The 17,579-nt window shown below is 37.9% G+C and overlaps 5 protein-coding genes across 8 annotated transcripts; 2 read left to right on the top strand and 3 right to left on the bottom strand.

The window, feature by feature from the left end:
• Positions 1–1,304: 1,304 nt before the first annotated feature.
• Positions 1,305–2,172, bottom strand: LOC18019932 (sigma factor binding protein 1, chloroplastic). The gene has a single exon (XM_006402895.2). The coding sequence runs from the start codon at positions 2,095–2,097 to the stop codon at positions 1,624–1,626; it is 474 nt and encodes a 157-aa protein (XP_006402958.1). The 5' UTR covers positions 2,098–2,172; the 3' UTR covers positions 1,305–1,623.
• Positions 2,173–5,474: 3,302 nt separating this feature from the next.
• On the top strand, positions 5,475–8,146 carry LOC18019930 (putative uncharacterized protein DDB_G0281733). Of its 4 annotated transcripts, none has more exons than XM_006402893.2 (7): positions 5,475–5,709; positions 5,852–5,999; positions 6,289–6,945; positions 7,016–7,159; positions 7,395–7,486; positions 7,566–7,640; positions 7,810–8,146. In XM_006402893.2, exons 2-7 carry the CDS (start codon positions 5,864–5,866, stop codon positions 8,092–8,094), a joined length of 1,389 nt encoding a protein of 462 aa, XP_006402956.1. In that variant the 5' UTR covers positions 5,475–5,709; positions 5,852–5,863; the 3' UTR covers positions 8,095–8,146. The 4 variants fall into 4 exon arrangements, with proteins under 4 accessions (XP_006402956.1, XP_006402957.1, XP_006402955.1 ...); XM_006402894.2 differs by having other exon boundaries at positions 7,013–7,159; XM_006402892.2 differs by having other exon boundaries at positions 7,841–8,141.
• A 685-nt stretch (positions 8,147–8,831) lies between these two features.
• LOC18019931 (rhomboid-like protein 20) lies at positions 8,832–11,674 on the top strand. Its single transcript, XM_006402890.2, has 8 exons — positions 8,832–8,966; positions 9,078–9,178; positions 9,636–9,776; positions 10,000–10,066; positions 10,527–10,678; positions 10,775–10,876; positions 11,002–11,127; positions 11,220–11,674. Exons 1-8 carry the CDS (start codon positions 8,942–8,944, stop codon positions 11,385–11,387), a joined length of 882 nt encoding a protein of 293 aa, XP_006402953.1. The 5' UTR covers positions 8,832–8,941; the 3' UTR covers positions 11,388–11,674.
• On the bottom strand, positions 11,632–14,040 carry LOC18019929. Its single transcript, XM_006402891.2, has 6 exons — positions 13,533–14,040; positions 13,211–13,303; positions 12,894–13,124; positions 12,600–12,702; positions 12,210–12,439; positions 11,632–12,075 (listed from the first exon to the last, which is right to left on the bottom strand). The coding sequence occupies exons 1-6, from the start codon at positions 13,856–13,858 to the stop codon at positions 11,847–11,849; spliced, it is 1,212 nt and encodes a 403-aa protein (XP_006402954.1). The 5' UTR covers positions 13,859–14,040; the 3' UTR covers positions 11,632–11,846.
• Positions 14,041–14,178: 138 nt separating this feature from the next.
• LOC18019928 (CDPK-related kinase 7) lies at positions 14,179–17,579 on the bottom strand. The gene is made up of 11 exons (XM_006402888.2): positions 17,097–17,579; positions 16,567–16,697; positions 16,417–16,458; positions 16,219–16,327; positions 16,041–16,119; positions 15,663–15,959; positions 15,450–15,562; positions 15,259–15,366; positions 15,116–15,178; positions 14,862–15,029; positions 14,179–14,762 (listed from the first exon to the last, which is right to left on the bottom strand). Exons 1-11 carry the CDS (start codon positions 17,577–17,579, stop codon positions 14,625–14,627), a joined length of 1,731 nt encoding a protein of 576 aa, XP_006402951.1. The 3' UTR covers positions 14,179–14,624.

Here is a 17,579-nt window from a genome sequence, read left to right as displayed (position 1 = left end):
TAAGAAACCACAATTGATAGACTCACAATGTCATATTGATTGGATCAATGATCTCATAGCGATCAAACACAGCCTCATGACTCTAGAACAAAAGAGAACCACAAAATGCATTAAGGAACAAACAAACAACATTCAATCTATTTAACTCTCGGCTCTCAACAAGAGAAACTTCAACTGCAAACCTTCCCCTTCTAACCCTGTCTTCCCTTTCGAAGTGCCAGAGTCATGACTCATGAGTGATTTACGCCTTAATAACCAGATATTATCATATGTTGGCAAGTTTTAGTTTCTAGACTTTACGTGGATTAGAAGATTTGGTAATTAACAAATACTGAAGAGCCGACCAGGCGACCAATGCACATCTTGACGATTTTTTAGCCTAGCAAGCCGAAAAGATACGTATCCATATACGTCGTGTATACGCTAAAATACACTGCTTTTCATAAAACGTGATATACATTAGAATTGATATACAATAAATGTTCTTAGAAAAAAGTTACAACGAATATTATGCATCTACTACGTGCAGTGTTCAGTAAATTTATTAACATTTGATGTACTTTATATATAGTACTGATGAATTGAATTTTGCGAAAGTGTCATTCTAAGGTGATGAAACAATATTGGTTAATACTTAATTAATATGATAAACATATATCATATCATGTGTACTTTCCCATAAGGCATAAGCGTTATAAGTATATATCGAACAGAAGACCCCAGTTCATATATGATCATTGTTATTTCTCTATAAAGTCTCACAGTGATACAGAAGGTCTCGATCCAGAGTCGAGACTCTTGCATCCTCTGTTTGACAGGAGAGGAATCACACAGCCAATTCTTTGGAAATTTGGTTACAATTTGCAAATGCAGTTCAACCACAATCACCGGTAATTTTACTTTAATTCTCTGACTGGAACTTGCACTCTCCTACTGGAAAGAATTTAACTCCTACTAAGATATAATTAAGCCATATCTTCAAACAACAATATATGCCGTTTGGCGTGAACGAAACTCTCGAATATTCTTAGAAAAAAATTGATTATGTTAACTTGGCTGAGGAGTCTATCAACCGCACAATACGTTACTCTCACTTCCTTCCTCGGAACTGGACTCAAACTGTCTCTCTCCTTGAATTTTTTTTGTTTCGGTTGTATAACTTGTTTGTAATTATAGTATAATCTCTCTTTTGGTTTCTCTCTAGTTTGCGCTATCATGAGAGTGAAAACTGAATTTATTTAGTATGTAATTTTTGTAACCTGCATTTATTTTGCTATAAAATTTACAGTTCAATAAATAAATAATTGATGATTAGACGTTGACTATAGATTACGACTTGTTTCTTAATTAAAATAAAAACTATAGATGATGATGAGTATGGTTCATATATCAGTATACAGAAGTTTTGATGAAAAGGCAACACAAGCTTATCAAAAATGAATTAAGAAATAAAGCATATCGAAAGATCCATTCAAAACTTTTCACAAGAGGACTTAACCCATACAACTCGCTCCATAAACCCTAGTAATTTATATAGATCCATCTATCATTTAGTTTTTGTTAAATTCAAGTATCTATTTCATAATTTATATATGTACTTGATGTAAACGAAGTCCAAAGATTTCACATAGAATCGATTCTTCCAAAGTCATTCACATTGTAAAACCCATTCGAAAAAAAGCCAGAAAAACCTGCCGACATTTGAGGAAAAAACATCTCTTCCCCATCCAAAGGCTCGTAATAATCAGGCACCCGATCATCGAACGGCTCCTGATGAAGAACACGTGGCGCAAGATTCTCCGGCGGCGGAGAAGGAGGGCTGTGGTCGGAGACAGGGGATGGGGAAGAAAACACGGCGGGCTCCGGTTCAAGATCGACGGCGTCTTGGCCGGTGAGCTCTTGTACAAGCTCCCTGAACTTGGAAGCACAAGTTTTGACTCTCATGGGGTTTGATATGTAACGCACTTTGATGGGTTTGTTCGTTGAACTTGAAGTCATCTTCTTCTTTTGCTTTGGTGGTTTTCTCGAAACCGGAGACGGTTTCCTCTGGTCTAAGCTTGTGGTAGTGAGAAACGTTGATGACGATGATGACTCCATTTTGTGTGTTTCCGGTGAGAGAATCCTGATGCTGTGTTGTGTCTTTTGTTTATTTTAATTATTATTCTCTAGCTTCAATATATATATACAAGATTTTTTTTTTTCTTTAAAACCAACAAAAAAAAGTTTTTTTTTCTTTTTGGAAGGAGAGTGGAAATTAATAGGAAGGAAGGAAGAAGGGTTTGTGGAGAAGAGGAAACAAACGAATTTTTAGATGACGGCGTGTGCACCTCACGTGCCCTCCGATAGGTGGAAAGTGTTCGAAATATCTATACTTGGAGACTGATGCGTGTACTCACGCGCGTAAATAGCCGCGTGAGGAGGAAGAAGAAATCGTTGAGTGGTGATCAAGGCGAGCCGGCGGCTGCTCGTTAAAAGCTCCTCCACGTTAAATACCGCTAGATCCAAAAGATGACGTCTTTTATGACGTCACCCTGTATCATACGAGATGACGTCACGTTACCGGTCATGGAAATGAAGAAATTGATAGCTTTTTTGGAAAAGAACCACCGCATCCGTGTGATTGGAGAAGCTTTTTTTTTCTTTTTTGTACAGATTCGTTTGCTCTTCAATAATCAATAAGTCAATCAGATTCGAGAATAGGAGACACCATGACTTTTCGATTGTTCTTACGCTTTAATACTTACTATTTAATTACTAGTTGTTACTAGTTACTACGTAAAACCATTATTGTTTTAGATGTAAAAGTTCAAATTTTTCGTATACTATGCATACGTAGTATTATAATTACCAGTTTTAGATTTTAAATGAAACATTAAACACACAAAAAATATATATATATATATTACAAATTCTTACATTTCGTTGTAATTAGAAAACAAGTGTTTGTATTCGACTTTGCATGTTTACATAATATTTTACAGTTTTTCAAAACTTAAAACGCCAATTATTTGTAATTCGATCAGCTAGTTCCTGCTAGTTTTGTTTTTATGTCTGCATTTTTCAAGCCTGTAAATTGGTGCTTTTCAATAGAATATCCCTTAACAAAAACAAAAATTGTTAACTTAAAATGCGTATCACTTTTTTATATGTTTGTGTTTTCTATTTACAAAAAAAAAAAATTCTTGATTGATACTATTTAGACATGTAAAACGTAGTTATTTTTTTGGATAGAGGTATTTTAAAAAAAAAATCTGTTTAAAATAAAGTGTAGTTATTTATTTAGCGAAAACAAAAAAAAGAGAGTAGAAATCCAGTGTAGTAGTACTATAGTACTACAACAAAAATTTAAATTAAATTGAAATATGGAAAATCAAGATGAAGGAAAAAAGCGAGGGGTCCACGTTGGCAAGTGGAAAGAAAGCAAGTAGCGGCAGCGTGGTCTCACTATCACTCTGAATAAATCTAAGGATAATTTAAGATCCTAATTAATCAAAACGTCTTTAACTAGTGTGGGATCCTTTTTCTCCATACAATCTTTGATTAACGTGTGATTTACGGTGGTGGATACTGGATATCTGGATGATAAGATCATAAAACTAAACGATTACATATTAGAAAGTCAATATATTTGATTTATTGGAAAAGAAAAAAGTTGTCAAACGCTTATTAGTCGGCTTCAAGAGGATATGATAAGCATCTTTTAATATATAGATCTTCAAAGGAAAGTCAAGTCACGTGTATGTAGACACTCCTTTCCAGTTCTCCTGACAATTTATTAATTACTCTACTTATCTCGTTGTCGAATAAAGTTGTAAGAGAAAGTATCACGAAACTATATCTTCTTCCCCATACTTTATTGTTATTAATATACCTTTTTTTTTTCTTACAAGTTTACTTGATTATCACTTTTATTTATTTTCTTCACAGCTAACGGCAACTTGATCACTTAATTACATAATTCAACTTTAAGGATTTGTTAGCATTAAAAGAGATTTTCAGATGCTTAGAAGTAGCGAACTATCCAAATAGATAGGGACCATTTTTTTTAGGGACCATTTTTCCTTTTTGGTAATTGAGAAATTCAGATATATTGGAGCTTACTCTTCAAGGCTTAAAGATGCATCATTCTAATTACATCATGTTGTTTACAGGAGACTCAAACTCGATTCTATGTTTATATTTTGCATTTTTGTATAGCTGTTTTATCAACCATCGTTAATTTATTGGTATTTTCTTATTTGCTTGTACGAAATCAAGAAAAACAAACTGTTTGGGTGATTGGTGAATAAAACAATTGCAATTAATAAATAAATATTAGACGTGGATGAATCTGGGAGGGCAGTGAGCACGTGTATTGACTTCCAAGTAAACGGTTCCAAGCGACTTTTGTTTCCTTGTAGAGAAAAATGGACCAAATGTTGTTGTTGGTTCCTTTTTTTCCTTTCCCTCAAGGTGTAAATTCGATTGTATATTGAAATTGAAAAAATATAAATCATGTTCACATTCGACGTAGACAAGTTTTAGAAAGTTGCAGAAACTGGTAGAAAAAAGTTGGATTTCTGAAAATCAACGTCGTTCTATATTAGTATTATTATCAAAATCATACGTACGCCGGTCATATATCCGTAACACCTAGCTCGTAGTTTTTTACTGCGCTTACTCGTTAACAATAGCCCAAATTACAATCTTTGCCGTATCTTAATTAGTTAATTAAAATTTTCCGATTGTTATCTATTCACAGCCGTTAAAGTTATACCAAAAAAAAATGTTAGCAAATTAAAATCTATTAGACTAAAAACATATTCGAGCTATATTTGCAAGAACACTCGCATACATCTTTAAGTTCTAAGTTTATAATTAGATAACATGGTCCAACAGTAAAACTAGATTCGCAATTATGTGTCAGCTTTTTTTTTTTGCAAGACATTAGACAAATGTCCGTGATAGATGGACAAAAATGTTTATGAGTAGATGACAAAAATTCATCCTTGAAGGAGTTATCATGTTGGGCCAATGCAAGCATGTCGAGTATGAAAGAGTCAAAATTAACAGTTTTACAATTGATGCGTGTGCCTTTATTTTTTTTTATTATTGAAACACAGATGCGTGTACCTAAACTTGATTCTTTTTTGGATGAATGTAAAAAAAACAAAACCTATATGTTGTTTTTAATACTCAAAATTGAATGTTCACTCAAACAAGTTACAACTCTTGTTTTGGTTTAAGGTTTTTTATATCACTGTGGTTTTGGTCAACAAATGATGTTTTGTTTTCCTACAATTAGAGAAAATAAAGCTATATAACAATTTGAAACTTTTCATAATAAGGTTTTGTATCATGCTGATTGCTGAAAAAAAAAGACAAAAAAAACTTTTGTCTCGAGACATCAGCCCATCCGACCCAAAACCAAGCATTATAACTGCTAAATGGGCTTTATTGGTCCAATGTGGCTCACCGCCTTCACCGGATTTGTGAAAAGAATCCCACCGAGAAGAAAATATCTTCCTCGAACCCTAACTTTTGTTTTCCAGGAAAATGGTGGGATACTTTGTTGGGATGCAGAGAATCACACACGTAAATTGAAGATTGTCAAATCATCCGGAATCCTTTGATCAACCCATCTTCTTGTGTTTTCGATTCGATCTCTTAATCTTGTAATTTTGCTGGAAATTCCTGTCTGAAACTCCACGAGTGATAGAATTCGCGACGGTGAGCGAGCTTCCTGTTGAATTGCAGCCATGCTCTTTAAATCTTCGTTGAAATCATTACTATTTACCTACATCTAGATAACTTGATACCATTAGGACACATTTCCTTGCGTTGATTTCTGAAAATCGAATCATTTTGTTAGGTGCTAAGCTCCATGGACGCCGAACTAAACTCACCGCCGCAGGATGGTGGTGATTCCTCGGCCGCTTTTCGAAAGCAATCCAACGACGGGTCTAGCAGAAAGTATCGTCGCCGAGCTTTGGCTGACGATGGATCATCTTCATCTGATGGTTAGTTTTCGCATCCTTAAAATTCTTAATAGCTTACTATAGACTGTAACATTAGCGTAATTGATTAGTGTTAGTTGGAGCATTTTAGGTAATGGGTTTTCTATGAACGACGATTAGGTGTTTTTGTTTTCGATTGATCATGAATATTGTGCATTTTAGTGGTGGTTTCCGGTGTTTTTGAGCTAAGGATTCAGTTTCTGAAGTCACTAAACATGCAGCGTTTCGATTCCTCGTCCTCTTTTAGTTCTAGCCATAGCTCATTTTAGAATTGTTTGTTCTTGTTTTGTAGGAAGTCCTGAACGTAATCAGAGCCCTAATTCAAAGCACTCTAGAGGAGATATTAGGAAAAATTCTGAACCAGGTTTTGCGAGGGAAAACGATAGACGGGATACTGAACGCAGTCGCTACGGTAGAGGCGGTGTTGATTCACATAGACATGATAGGCACTCTAGAGATGATAACTACAGATCTAAGCGCGATGAGTACAAGAGACGTGAGAGAGATGCACCTCGATCTAGCCGCGATTCAAAGGGTGGGCATCATTTTGACCATAGAAGAGGAGAGACTGAGCATAGCAGGTCAAGAAATGATTCTGACAGACATTCTCGTGATAAGTATAGCAACTCTGGACATAGAATCAATAGTAACGAAAAAGGTGAAGATTTGTCATCTGATAGAGCGGTATCTGGTAGGAGACACGCAGACTCTGGAGTGGAGGATAAAGAGAAGGATTATGTGAAAAGAGGTTCCCGCTGGAGTTTTGGTGACCGCAAATCCCGTGATGAAAAGGAACACGAGGACCCTGAGATTGACAAGGAGAAGGATGTTCATGTCAAATCCCCAAGAAACCGTTCGGATGGTAATTTTGCAACTGAGAATAGAGATACACATTCTAAGAAACTGAAGGGTTTCATTTCAGAGAAGTTTACCCGTGGCAATACTAATGGTAAGTCGTTTTCAAGTACTTCCGTTCTGTGTTTTATAGCTCCATGCTCTAAGTTATAGTGTTTCAGCAGAAGAGAAACAGACATCAAGCTTAAAGACGCCAGCCATCGGTGCTGGGAATCAAGGCGTGACACTGCAATCTCATCCAAAAGAGGCGGAAGTTTCTGGTGATGTTAATGCTGCAAAAGTTGCAGCTATGCAGGCAGCTGAATTAGGTATGCTGTTATTATAATTTTCTAAACTTTCCTGTTTTTTCTACTCATCTCTTGGTCCTCACCATTTTAGTGATTTCTTGCTGGTTTTATATACATATGATCTTGCCATCTGGAATATTTGATTGGACTCGCGCTTCATCTTGAAAAATCTTTTTCTAACGAAAATGCTTACACTAAAGTCTATCTCGTCTGCTTTTGCGTACTTCTTACCTAACTGTTTTCCCTTGATGAACAGTGAATAAAAACCTTGTTGGAACGGGTTACCTGACCACAGATCAGAAGAAGAAGTTATTGTGGGGAAAGAAGAAAAGCACGGCTACAGAAGAGGTATCGTAATGACACTTGGATGTGTAAATCTACCTAGAGTGAGATAATCCATTTTTTCTTTTTCTTTTTTATTCCTTAGAACCAGCCTGCTCATCGTTGGGATAGTGCACTAATTGGTGACCGGGAACGACAAGAAAAGTTCAACAAACTCATGGTAAATCCCATCCTTCTTCGCCTACTTACTTGTTTCGCTACCATTGAATTGTTCTCTACATCACTAGTGATCATCATCATCATACTATAGGGCATGAGTCCACAGTTTTGTTTAAAAAAAATGCATAGAATTGGTTGTTGTGTATAAAGTAATACTAACACATTTTCAGAGTCTGAGGTTGCGTTGGTGCATCATTGTAGGGTGTGAAAGGGAGTATGGTAAATCAAGAGCAGAACCCGAACGAAGTCCAAGTCGAGAAGCAGAAAGAGTTGCAAATGGACCTAGAGAAGCAGTACACAGCAGGGTTAAGGAGGAGAGACGGACGCACTGTAGGGTTAGGTCTTTGAACCTCTTTGGTAAACTATTCTCAAACTCTTCTTGTCTCCTTCTCTATCTAAGGGCCTTGGTGGCATCTCCTTTTTGTACTCATACCAAAGCCCTTGATAACGATTAACTCCAGGTTTGTAATAATTATGTTTAGTAAACCATGTTTTGAGACCACTTGAGTTTGAATTCTTGTGCAGATAGTTCTCTTTCAGTTTACCGCTATTAATTTATCAAAATAAAACCACTAGAGGTTCAGATTCATGTTACTTTCAAGTTTCAAAAGCATCTTGAGATGAATTCTTCTTGTAGTCGTATAACGTCAGATTTGTTAGGTGAAAGCTCTTAAGTTAACTTTAGTTGTGAGATTTTATAAGTGGTCAAACAATTAATTTTACAAGATTTAGGGTTTCACCAATTAACTTTAAATCGAAAAAAATAATTGAACAGTTAAATTTCTTTCTCTAATATTCGTAAAAATAAATTTGTGTCAAACAAAAAAAAAAGCTGTAAAATCGTGGGTACAGTAACTATGATGAAATAAATATCCAACATTTTCCGCATTTTGTCTAATAAATTACTTTTTAAAATTTAAAACACAACAAATTGGAGTTTTTGTTATACAAATATTTTTCGGATTACAATTTTGTCTTAACCAATAAAAAAGCTTCTGGATTATTCTCTTGATATTTTTTAAATTCTGTGTAATTTATTATTGGTCACTTGATGAGTTGTTTTATTTTGCCAACTAAAAAGCGAAATTGAAATAATGATTTAATGTTCGACCCAAAAAAAAAAAATTTAATAATAATAGTGATATAATTTCTGAATTGATTGAATTTGAAATATTGAATTCAATTCCTGCAAACACCCTTCTGAGAAAAGAAGATCAGAAGGTTGTTGCATCGATCTCGGATTCCAGATTGATCCGTGACGAATTTGCTCACCGATTGCCGCCTTCTCTTCACCGGACGAAGATGAACGGCGGTCCCTCCGGTTTCCGTACGTATCGAAACCACCACTCGCTTGATCAATTTTTTTCTCCTGGATTTCCCCGCTCGTGCTGTTTCCTGATTTTTGATTCCTAAGTAATTGAATTTGTCGACGTTGCAGATAATGCTCCGGTAACGAAAGCCTTCGTCATCACCAGCGCCCTTTTCACTGTGTTCTTCGGGATCCGGGGCCGTTCTTCCAAGCTCGGTTTGTCTTACCAGGTGTGTTTGGATTGTGGATTTCTTAGTCGTCTTTGTAGCTTTGTTTGCGTTTTATGGATTTGAGCTAGGATCCGATTCTCGGTCCGTTTTCGTTACTTAGTGTGGCATTGCCTTTACTGTTTTGAAGATACACAACAATGGCACAAGAAATGATTTTTAGTTTATAGGGTTTAGTCAATGTAGCTTGTACGCATCCATTTGTGCAATCGTGGGTTGCATCCATCATCAATTTATGAGCTTCTACTTCGATTTTTAGTCAGTCGTGCGGCTCTGAATAATAGATGATTCGCTTTAGCAGGTTTAAGCTTTAATTGTTCTACTGTCAAGTGCTAAGTAATTTGATGGCTTGCATTCTGATTCATCTGTTTGTGTATGCAAGTGTGACCTGGCACCTGAAAGATCTTTGATTCTAGTTTCTCGGTTTAGGATTCATAAGTTATTTCGAACTTCTTTGCAGGATATTTTTGAGAAGTTTCGGATATGGAAGTTGATCATGTCGACCTTTGCGTTCTCCTCCACACCAGAATTGATGTTCGGATTGTATTTGCTATACTACTTCCGGGTTTTTGAGAGACAGATTGGCTCAAATAAGTACTCGGTAAGTAATACTCGTAGCTTGACTCTCTCTTTTCCTGGTAGAATATATTTTCCATGCCTTCTCCGTTTCTTGTTATTCTTGGCATAGTGGTAACTAGAAAGGTTATATTCTTGGCATAGTGGTAACTAGAAAGGTTGACTGGTGATAGTTCCTTGGAGTTTTTGTAAATTCCAGTATTTTATTTTGCTTACAAAAGGTTAATTTGTGAGTGTTCCTTCTGCAGGCTTTTATATTTTTCTCGGGGACTGTATCTCTACTACTAGAGGTCATCTTGTTATCACTGCTTAAAGGTACCCAACATTCTATTTCAAACAGCCTCTTAAAAGTCGACCTCTTTGGTTCATTAGTTAGGATTTGCAATGATGGCACTAATTCAGGTTACTATAAGGATTGTTGTTGCCTTGTTGGTTCGCTTAAATTAGCTTTGTTACCATTCCTACAAAAACTAAGGGGGGAACAATGTACAAAGAAGGACTGTGGTGATATAAATTATTATATGGCGTCTTATGAAATATGTTTAGATTACGATACTGCGACAATCTTTTTTGGTTTCAATATCCATCCATTTTTTTTCTTCCCTATAATTCTCATGGAGATCTTTACAGGATATTTTCCTTTTAGTACTTGGGGTTTGGTTTTTGTTTTATGTGTTTCTGCTACGGATTTTACACATTTGTAAAACATAACTTCACTAAGGAATAGGTGGTAACTTGTATCGATTTACTAACTATCTACTGTTTGTTTTTGCAGATACCACAGCCAACCTACTGACCTCTGGACCATATGGCCTAATATTTGCTTCGTTTATACCCTTCTACTTGGACATCCCAGTTTCAACGAGGTTTCGAGTATTTGGTGTCAACTTCTCTGATAAGTCATTCATATATCTTGCAGGAGTCCAGGTAAACAGTGCCATTAGTGTAATTTGTATGATTCTTGTTGTACGAGTAGCGTCCTTTCTCTTAGATTGAGAATCTTCTCGGTTTTCATTTTTGCAGCTTCTACTGTCTTCTTGGAAAAGATCCATCTTTCCTGGAATTTGCGGCATAATTGCTGGTTCCTTGTATCGTTTGAACATCCTCGGCATCCGCAAGGCAAAGGTTATACTTTTCTATCCCTTTTGCAGAAATAAACGCACATTATTTCTCTCTGTGTCAAATTGCTGGCTCCTTAGTTTTCCAATGTCACTAGATTAACTTTGAAATTTATTTCTGAACACATACAGTTCCCCGAGTTTGTCGCTTCGTTCTTTTCCCGCCTTTCTTTGCCATCCTTCGGTAATTCTCCTCCTCCAGCACCAAGCAGGAACATCGTTGGAACTATATCACCCAACACAGGTCGCCGAGCAGAGGCAAGTCTCTTCCTTTCTTTCTCTCAGTAACGTCCGTTTTGCCTCTTTGGCCAAACTCTTACTGTTATTTAAAAAGCCTCTTCGTTTTACAGAGATCTCAGCCAGCTCCAATGGTGTCAGGTGCTGAACCATCTGAGGAAGCCATAGCTACATTGGTATCGATGGGATTTGACAGAAATGCAGCGAGACAGGCGCTCGTGCACGCCAGAAACGATGTCAATGCCGCCACAAACATCCTTCTTGAAGCACAATCCCACTAATTGAAAAAAGGCTTTACTCTGAATGGGAAGAATCAGAAACATAGTTGATTCCAGATTCCGAAACAACTCACAATAGGTGAATTCTTCTGCCGTTGGACTAACCTTTGAAGCCAACTTGTCTCACCATGTATGATCCGGCCAAAGATCTGACCTAAGTTCTCTCTTTCTGTTCGTAGTTTAGGACTAAGTGCGTAGGTTATGTAGCACAGATTTGCGAGTTGAAAGAAACACTGAGAAGTATCTATTTGAAACTTCGAGACCTTATAAAAAACACAGATCTTATTACATATCTATTCTTATAAAAACCCATTTACACAAGAAACGCCAGGAAGCGAGGAAAAACCTCAATAACTCTCTACACTGATTTCGATTTTAACTCCAAAAAAGTGGGAAGTGATAAGATTAAGCTCTGCACCAGCTTTAGTAGATTTGCAGTGAGACGTTGCGACGGCACAAACTTTAGCTTGCTGATTCTTTTCTTTCATCCATGGTGTACACTGGTATTTCCCAGTTCTTGTTCTTTTTGGGATCATCAGTTAAGGTGAGATCCGTTTCGTACTCTTTGAATGTTTTGAAGAATGTTTTGGCTCCCATCATTACCAGTCTCTCCACCATGAATAACTGGTAGTTATTCTTGATTATAGGATCCAGAATCTCGCTAAAATTCGATGAGTAAGCCAGTTTGTACCTGCAGTACAAGCAAAACCGGCAACATTTCACAAATAAAAATCTATGTATACGTATAAGCTTAATTTATGATCGAAACATCTAAAAAAAATGAGTCCAAGAAGACCTTTTAAGGATCTGATAAGAGTAATTCACCTGAGAGCGAGAGGAGAGAAAAATCCAGGCGTCCTCTCATTAGAACCAATAAAAAGAGTCCTCCCTGGTGGGATCCGCTTCTCTATCCTGTGAAGGATAAACTCTGGTCGCGTATCTCTGTCTAGATGAGGAAACTGAATCCTTTCAACTCCGAACCTGTCTTTTCTGGTTTTCAATTTGTCTCCTCGACGAACGTGGATGGCATCATAGTCACCAAGTTGTGCTTTTATCTGGAACAACACCAAAACTTATTCAAGCTTAAAGGCTTCATCTCAAGATGCAGAGTATACAACAGTAGGTCACTAAGCTTAGTTTGAAAGAGCTCTTTCAGAAATCGCCACCATTATATATATCTTGTATATTGATTAAAGGAAGCATTTCCCATGATACCTTTTCTGCGGCATTTCTCAAATTTGCAGCTGCCATATTAGGGAGAAATGAATAAGGAAGCATGACTGCACTACGATTGCCTCTATCTTTGCACTCAACGAACCTACACCCAAATTATCAACAATCTCAAAGGAGTTAAAAAGGGGATTATAAATAGCTTAGAGGAGAATAAGAAAATTGACTATTGTGAACCGACTTCCAAATTTAAGTTATACACAGCTTGATCATGATCTGATCTCAGAGATGTAATTCCCTGGAAAACCCCCAACGAAAAGAATAAAAGGAAGTGATTACCATGCAAGAGGACTTGCGGTTCGGTTAATGATCAAGAGTTTTGAATAGTGACTCTCTGTTAGCCTATGGCGACGGACTCCATAAACATGCGCGATCCCTCTTTCTTCCAACTTCATGCTTGTGGATAGAACAATATGCCAAGTTTTGGAGTCATCTAATATCACCGGTATCTTCTCAGATATGAGGTCAATGTCATACAAGGAGTCCATTGCACAAGAGCTCCCAACCCAACTAACAAAAATCCAAAAGTGACCCTTGTGTTAAGAGAATGCATTATCTCTAGAAAACAAACAAGTCAAGCGGATCACAAAACTCACCCTTCCTCTGTAGTTTTGTTATCAGATCGATTGAGTATACCTTTCTTATTATGTATCGGATTAATGCACATTCCAGAAGGCATTACAAAAGTCCTGCAACAAATGCAATTACAGAGTTATGGAATTGACCATCTTCCAAAAACCAAACACACTAATAATAACCCCATAAAGCTTCAGCATTTTCCAAAGCAATCTCACTATATCTTCATCACAGTAGAACTCTAGTCAGAAAAAGGAAGAATTTGACAATGTCACAGCTTTAGTAATCTACCCATGAAATTGCAATTTCTGATTAAGAAACCAGAGAGGACTGATCAGTTACCTGTTGAGAAACATGGCTTCTTCAAGTGCACACCTCAGGCTAGATTCCTGGTGACCCAAGCCTGCACAGGTCTCACAGTTTTTTCCAGGACAATCGATTCTGTTTCCCCAATACAAGTACTTCTCCGACAACGTATGCTGTCTCCTACCGCGAGGAGACCTTACGAAATAATCGATTAGGGTTTGTTGATACGGCAAATCCAATTTCCCGGTAGAGATCACCGAAGAGAGCAGGAGGAGGAATGCGAAGACAGCTATACATAACAGAACAAGACGCTGAGATCCAGAAGTGGGTTTTGTCCTTTGAGGTTTACTCATTGTCGCCATTAAAGTGTTCAAGAGTGAACAATGCCAAGATAGAAGAAGAAGAATCCTAATTCTCGCGACGGTAAAACAGAGAAGATCCGATCTGAAGAACGGTCACGTCAAGCGTCTCCGGCAGCTGACAGAAGTGACGTGGCGGATCCCAACATTCGTTAAGCTGATCCAGAGATGGCTCAGATATTGCTTTGGCAGCCATTAAAGGTCTGCTAGAGCTCGACACGTAAAGTTTGCCGCATAACGCCTGAGCAAACCGGTTATTCGAACCGAACGGAAATTAGAAGAGTTCGGTTTTATAGGCTCGGTTCATTTGGTAAACCAAGATTTTTGTTCATCATAAACCTTTGTTAAGGTGATTACTGAGATGTGTTCTTATTACAAAAGAGAAAGAAAGCCCCTTAGCCTAAAGCCATAGATGGACAACATTGGAACAAGGACGTAGAAAGGGACCATCTTTAATGGAGATTCGGGTATTTCTTCTTCTGTACAACACCATTCTTAAATCTTAAAGACTCAATCTTTACCAAACAGACAAAAAAAGGACTAGCAAGAAACGTAACAAAACGAAACCCAGATCGAACCAGAGCTATCCCTAGGCTGCAACTTCATCTGACAGTGTGGTAGCTCTCTGCAACAGCCTATTTTATTACGAGTTCCTTTCAGGTTACCTTAAGGTCATAATCTTTAGACTTGGTGTAAGGTTCCTGTCCTAAAGGCAGGCCCTTTAAGATCCAAGGAGAAGTAGATGTGTGAGTTAAGGAGAGAAGCTCCTCTACGCTTTCTGCAATGTCCGAGAGGACACGCCGTGTAAGAGTCTGACAAAACCCAAGAAACTAAGCTTGCCATCAGAATGTCTTATCCAATCCTGAAGAACAACCTGAACAGGGACTGACGGACCGAGTCCGAGTTCCTGTTAACAAAACACATTTGCGAAAACACATCAAGAACCACACAAGACATCGATAATTTCACATCTCTACGTGTGTGAAAAAAAGGCAAAAAGTTCTACCGATGCAAGTTCCTCAATCATGATGACTCTGTTTCCATCTTTCTCAAACAACTCATATGCACGGCGTGCGTGTTGCTCCCAAGTTTCCATTGCTTCTAGCTGATAAACACTTAAAGCCGAAGCGCAAAACTCTTCAAAGTCTAGTTTCTTGTACTGAAGACAGCTAATCTGCAATCCATAAAGTAATTAATTACCAATTTTACCATGTTGACCACCCTTTCACAGTGAATATGACTTAGTCCTCATTGCCTTACCATGTGTACAAAATCCAAGACTCTTGAATCCTTTGTAGCCTCTGTCGAGCTCTTCAGGATTGCCTGCAATATGTTATGATACTGTAAGAAAACAGAAAGATGCCAGAATGAGGAAGAGGCGTTGAAATGAGATAGAAACTCACTGTTTTGTAATTCTGCATCGAGATATATCCATTTTTGCTCGGCCCCAACAAATTAAATTGCTCCCGCAAGTAAGCGAGTTGTGGTACAGTTAATGTTTTGGCAAGAGCCTGTAACCAAGAAAAAAAACCGTTATCAACTTTCCATCCATTAGGCCTGAGGTTCATGGTAACAGCTGAAGAATCCAACTCACCGATAAAGCTGATTTCCTCAAAGAAGACGACATTATGTATGCTTTTACGAGCCTGTAAGTGATCATATCAGATGGTATCTTTAATTCATGTGAGCCAGCCAGCCACGGATGGCCTGAGATATAAGACAAAATCATTCAACTACATGTTAAAAGTCAGAATAATGTGACATATGTTATCAAACTAGAAGCATCAAGTTGGTTATGGAGACTTACACAAGGCCTGTGCAGCAGTTAGTCTCTTACGGTAATCTTTGTTCAGCAAACGTTTAACAAAATCTACAGCGTCAGGTGAAAGAGATGGCCAAGGAGCTTCTTCGAAATTGGGTTCTGCTTTAAGAACAGCTCGGAAGATTCCAGATTCAGACCGGGCCCAAAAGGGTCGGCTACCACAGAGAAGTATATAAGCAATTACTCCAATACTCCACATGTCTGCCTCAGTTCCATATGTACGGTGTAAAACTTCCGGAGCCACGTAATAAGCACTTCCTACAATGTCATTCAACCTCTCATCTGCAGAGACAGCTAAAATGTCAACTTTTCCATCTAACGTCATGATAAGCTTTTAAAGGAGAAACCTTTAAAATCGCTTACCTGGTCTGACATAGTCGGAGAGACCAAAATCAATGGCTTTTAGAGGAGAAGTCTCATCCTTTGTGGTGAATAGAAAATTCTGCAAATAAAAACAAAAACGAACAAAGAGAAAGAAACATTAAGGATGAGAGAACAATCTGGAAACTGAAACAACAGGGTTAAGGTTAGGTTCTATTACCTCGGGTTTGAGATCGCGATGAACCACGCCTTGAAGATGACAGTATGCAACTACACTAAGAATCTGAACCATTACTTTTTTAGCATCTTCTTCTGAGTATTTGCCTCCCCTGATGAGCCCAAACGAAGAAAACTCAAACCGGTCAAAGCATGATACAATAGAGACAAGACAGAATCATGTACATGATGTAGCAGTTACCTTTGAAGTATTTTATCCAAGAGTTCACCACCTTTGCATAACCTGGCCACAAAAGAAGAAAATAAATGTAATTACTTTTATCTCAATCATTAAATTGAAAGATGCAAAAGGTTGGTAATAAGTAATCTATGAAGCAACTTTTATACGTACTCCATGACAATGTAAACATTTTCATCATCTTCAAAGGCGTCATAGAACTCGATTAGGTTCTTGTGACCAGTCAAAGCTCGCAATATCTTCACCTCTCTTCTAACATCCTCAATTGCAATTGCCGTAGTCATCTACCGAAAATAGAATCCACAATATTAGAGAACACATAATTTCTTATCATAATTGTATCCAGATCAAGGCATTAAGCAGTAATTCAAGAAAGGAGCTTTTCAAAACATAACTCGATAAACTCTGTTTTACTGATGCTCTGACAAAGTAAACGATGATATTACAAGTCCACTTAGTCCAGTCTCGCACAGTCAAAATCCAACCAACAGGTAACACTAGACAGCATTGGACTTCTACAGTGGATAAATGCAGACAACTTAAATCTCCAATGCACAAGTCATCGTTCCAGCTAAGCCTAAGCCTAAGAACTACACATGACAAATGACAAATGGAAACTAAAGCATAACCACATGGTAATAGCTAGCGAGTAATGTATAGAGATTAAAAAGTCATTAACGAACCTTGGATTTGGGAATAACTTTGACAGCAACATCTTGACCTTTCAAGCTACCTTTTTTCCCCTTAGCAGAGCAAGTATACCCAAAATGACCTCGACCCACCTCACCATCAATCTCGTAGTGTGAAGCGAACTGCTTGGAGAATCCAAATTTCTTGTCGAGGCCAACATCGCACTCGCTGCCTTCAGGGATGGATGCTTCGTTGGGCTTGATGGAACCGTGACGACGCGCGAGGAGAGCGCGTATATGCTTTGCAGGTGATGGAGGTGGGAAAGGTCGCTTGAAGATACGAAGTGGCGTGGAGCTCACGCTCGATGAGGATACGGCAGGTGAGGTTTTGAAGAGGCTAGGTAATGGGCTAGGGCTGTAAAACGGAAACCCTGATGATTTCGATGGCTTAGGTGCTTCCTCATCGGTGTCGTTGGAAGAGATTGGGAGGCTCTTCTTCGATTGATGTTCGATAGGTTTTCCATGGCAGAGCCCCAT

The sequence above is a fragment of the Eutrema salsugineum genome, unplaced genomic scaffold (genome assembly GCF_000478725.1).
Source record: "Eutrema salsugineum unplaced genomic scaffold, Eutsalg1_0 scaffold_19, whole genome shotgun sequence".
Lineage (NCBI taxonomy): Eukaryota > Viridiplantae > Streptophyta > Magnoliopsida > Brassicales > Brassicaceae > Eutrema > Eutrema salsugineum.
Note: the sequence above shows the minus strand (reverse complement) of the source record. Positions and strands in the feature narration are given on the sequence as shown.

What these genes read in the sequence shown, in the direction of transcription:
- LOC18019930 (XM_006402894.2), top strand. Translation starts at nt 5,864, where the DNA reads ATGGACGCCGAACTAAACTCACCGCCGCAGGATGGTGGTGATTCCTCG. An exon ending in TGGATCATCTTCATCTGATG is followed by an intron (nt 6,000 to 6,288) that starts GTTAGTTTTCGC and finishes CTTGTTTTGTAG; the next exon opens with GAAGTCCTGAACGTAATCAG. An exon ending in AAAAGTTCAACAAACTCATG is followed by an intron (nt 7,641 to 7,809) that starts GTAAATCCCATC and finishes ACACATTTTCAG; the next exon opens with AGTCTGAGGTTGCGTTGGTG.
- LOC18019929 (XM_006402891.2), bottom strand. Translation starts at nt 13,858, where the DNA reads ATGGCGACAATGAGTAAACCTCAAAGGACAAAACCCACTTCTGGATCT. An exon ending in AACAAAACTACAGAGGAAGG is followed by an intron (nt 13,125 to 13,210) that starts GTGAGTTTTGTG and finishes GATTTTTGTTAG; the next exon opens with TTGGGTTGGGAGCTCTTGTG. An exon ending in TTCTCTCCTCTCGCTCTCAG is followed by an intron (nt 12,076 to 12,209) that starts GTGAATTACTCT and finishes CTTGTACTGCAG; the next exon opens with GTACAAACTGGCTTACTCAT.
- LOC18019928 (XM_006402888.2), bottom strand. Translation starts at nt 17,579, where the DNA reads ATGGGGCTCTGCCATGGAAAACCTATCGAACATCAATCGAAGAAGAGC. An exon ending in AAGTTATTCCCAAATCCAAG is followed by an intron (nt 16,698 to 17,096) that starts GTTCGTTAATGA and finishes TATTTTCGGTAG; the next exon opens with ATGACTACGGCAATTGCAAT. An exon ending in CTCCGACTATGTCAGACCAG is followed by an intron (nt 15,960 to 16,040) that starts GTAAGCGATTTT and finishes CTGTCTCTGCAG; the next exon opens with ATGAGAGGTTGAATGACATT.
- LOC18019931 (XM_006402890.2), top strand. Translation starts at nt 8,942, where the DNA reads ATGAACGGCGGTCCCTCCGGTTTCC. An exon ending in TTGGCTCAAATAAGTACTCG is followed by an intron (nt 9,777 to 9,999) that starts GTAAGTAATACT and finishes TTCCTTCTGCAG; the next exon opens with GCTTTTATATTTTTCTCGGG. An exon ending in TATATCTTGCAGGAGTCCAG is followed by an intron (nt 10,679 to 10,774) that starts GTAAACAGTGCC and finishes TCATTTTTGCAG; the next exon opens with CTTCTACTGTCTTCTTGGAA.
- LOC18019932 (XM_006402895.2), bottom strand. Translation starts at nt 2,097, where the DNA reads ATGGAGTCATCATCGTCATCAACGTTTCTCACTACCACAAGCTTAGAC.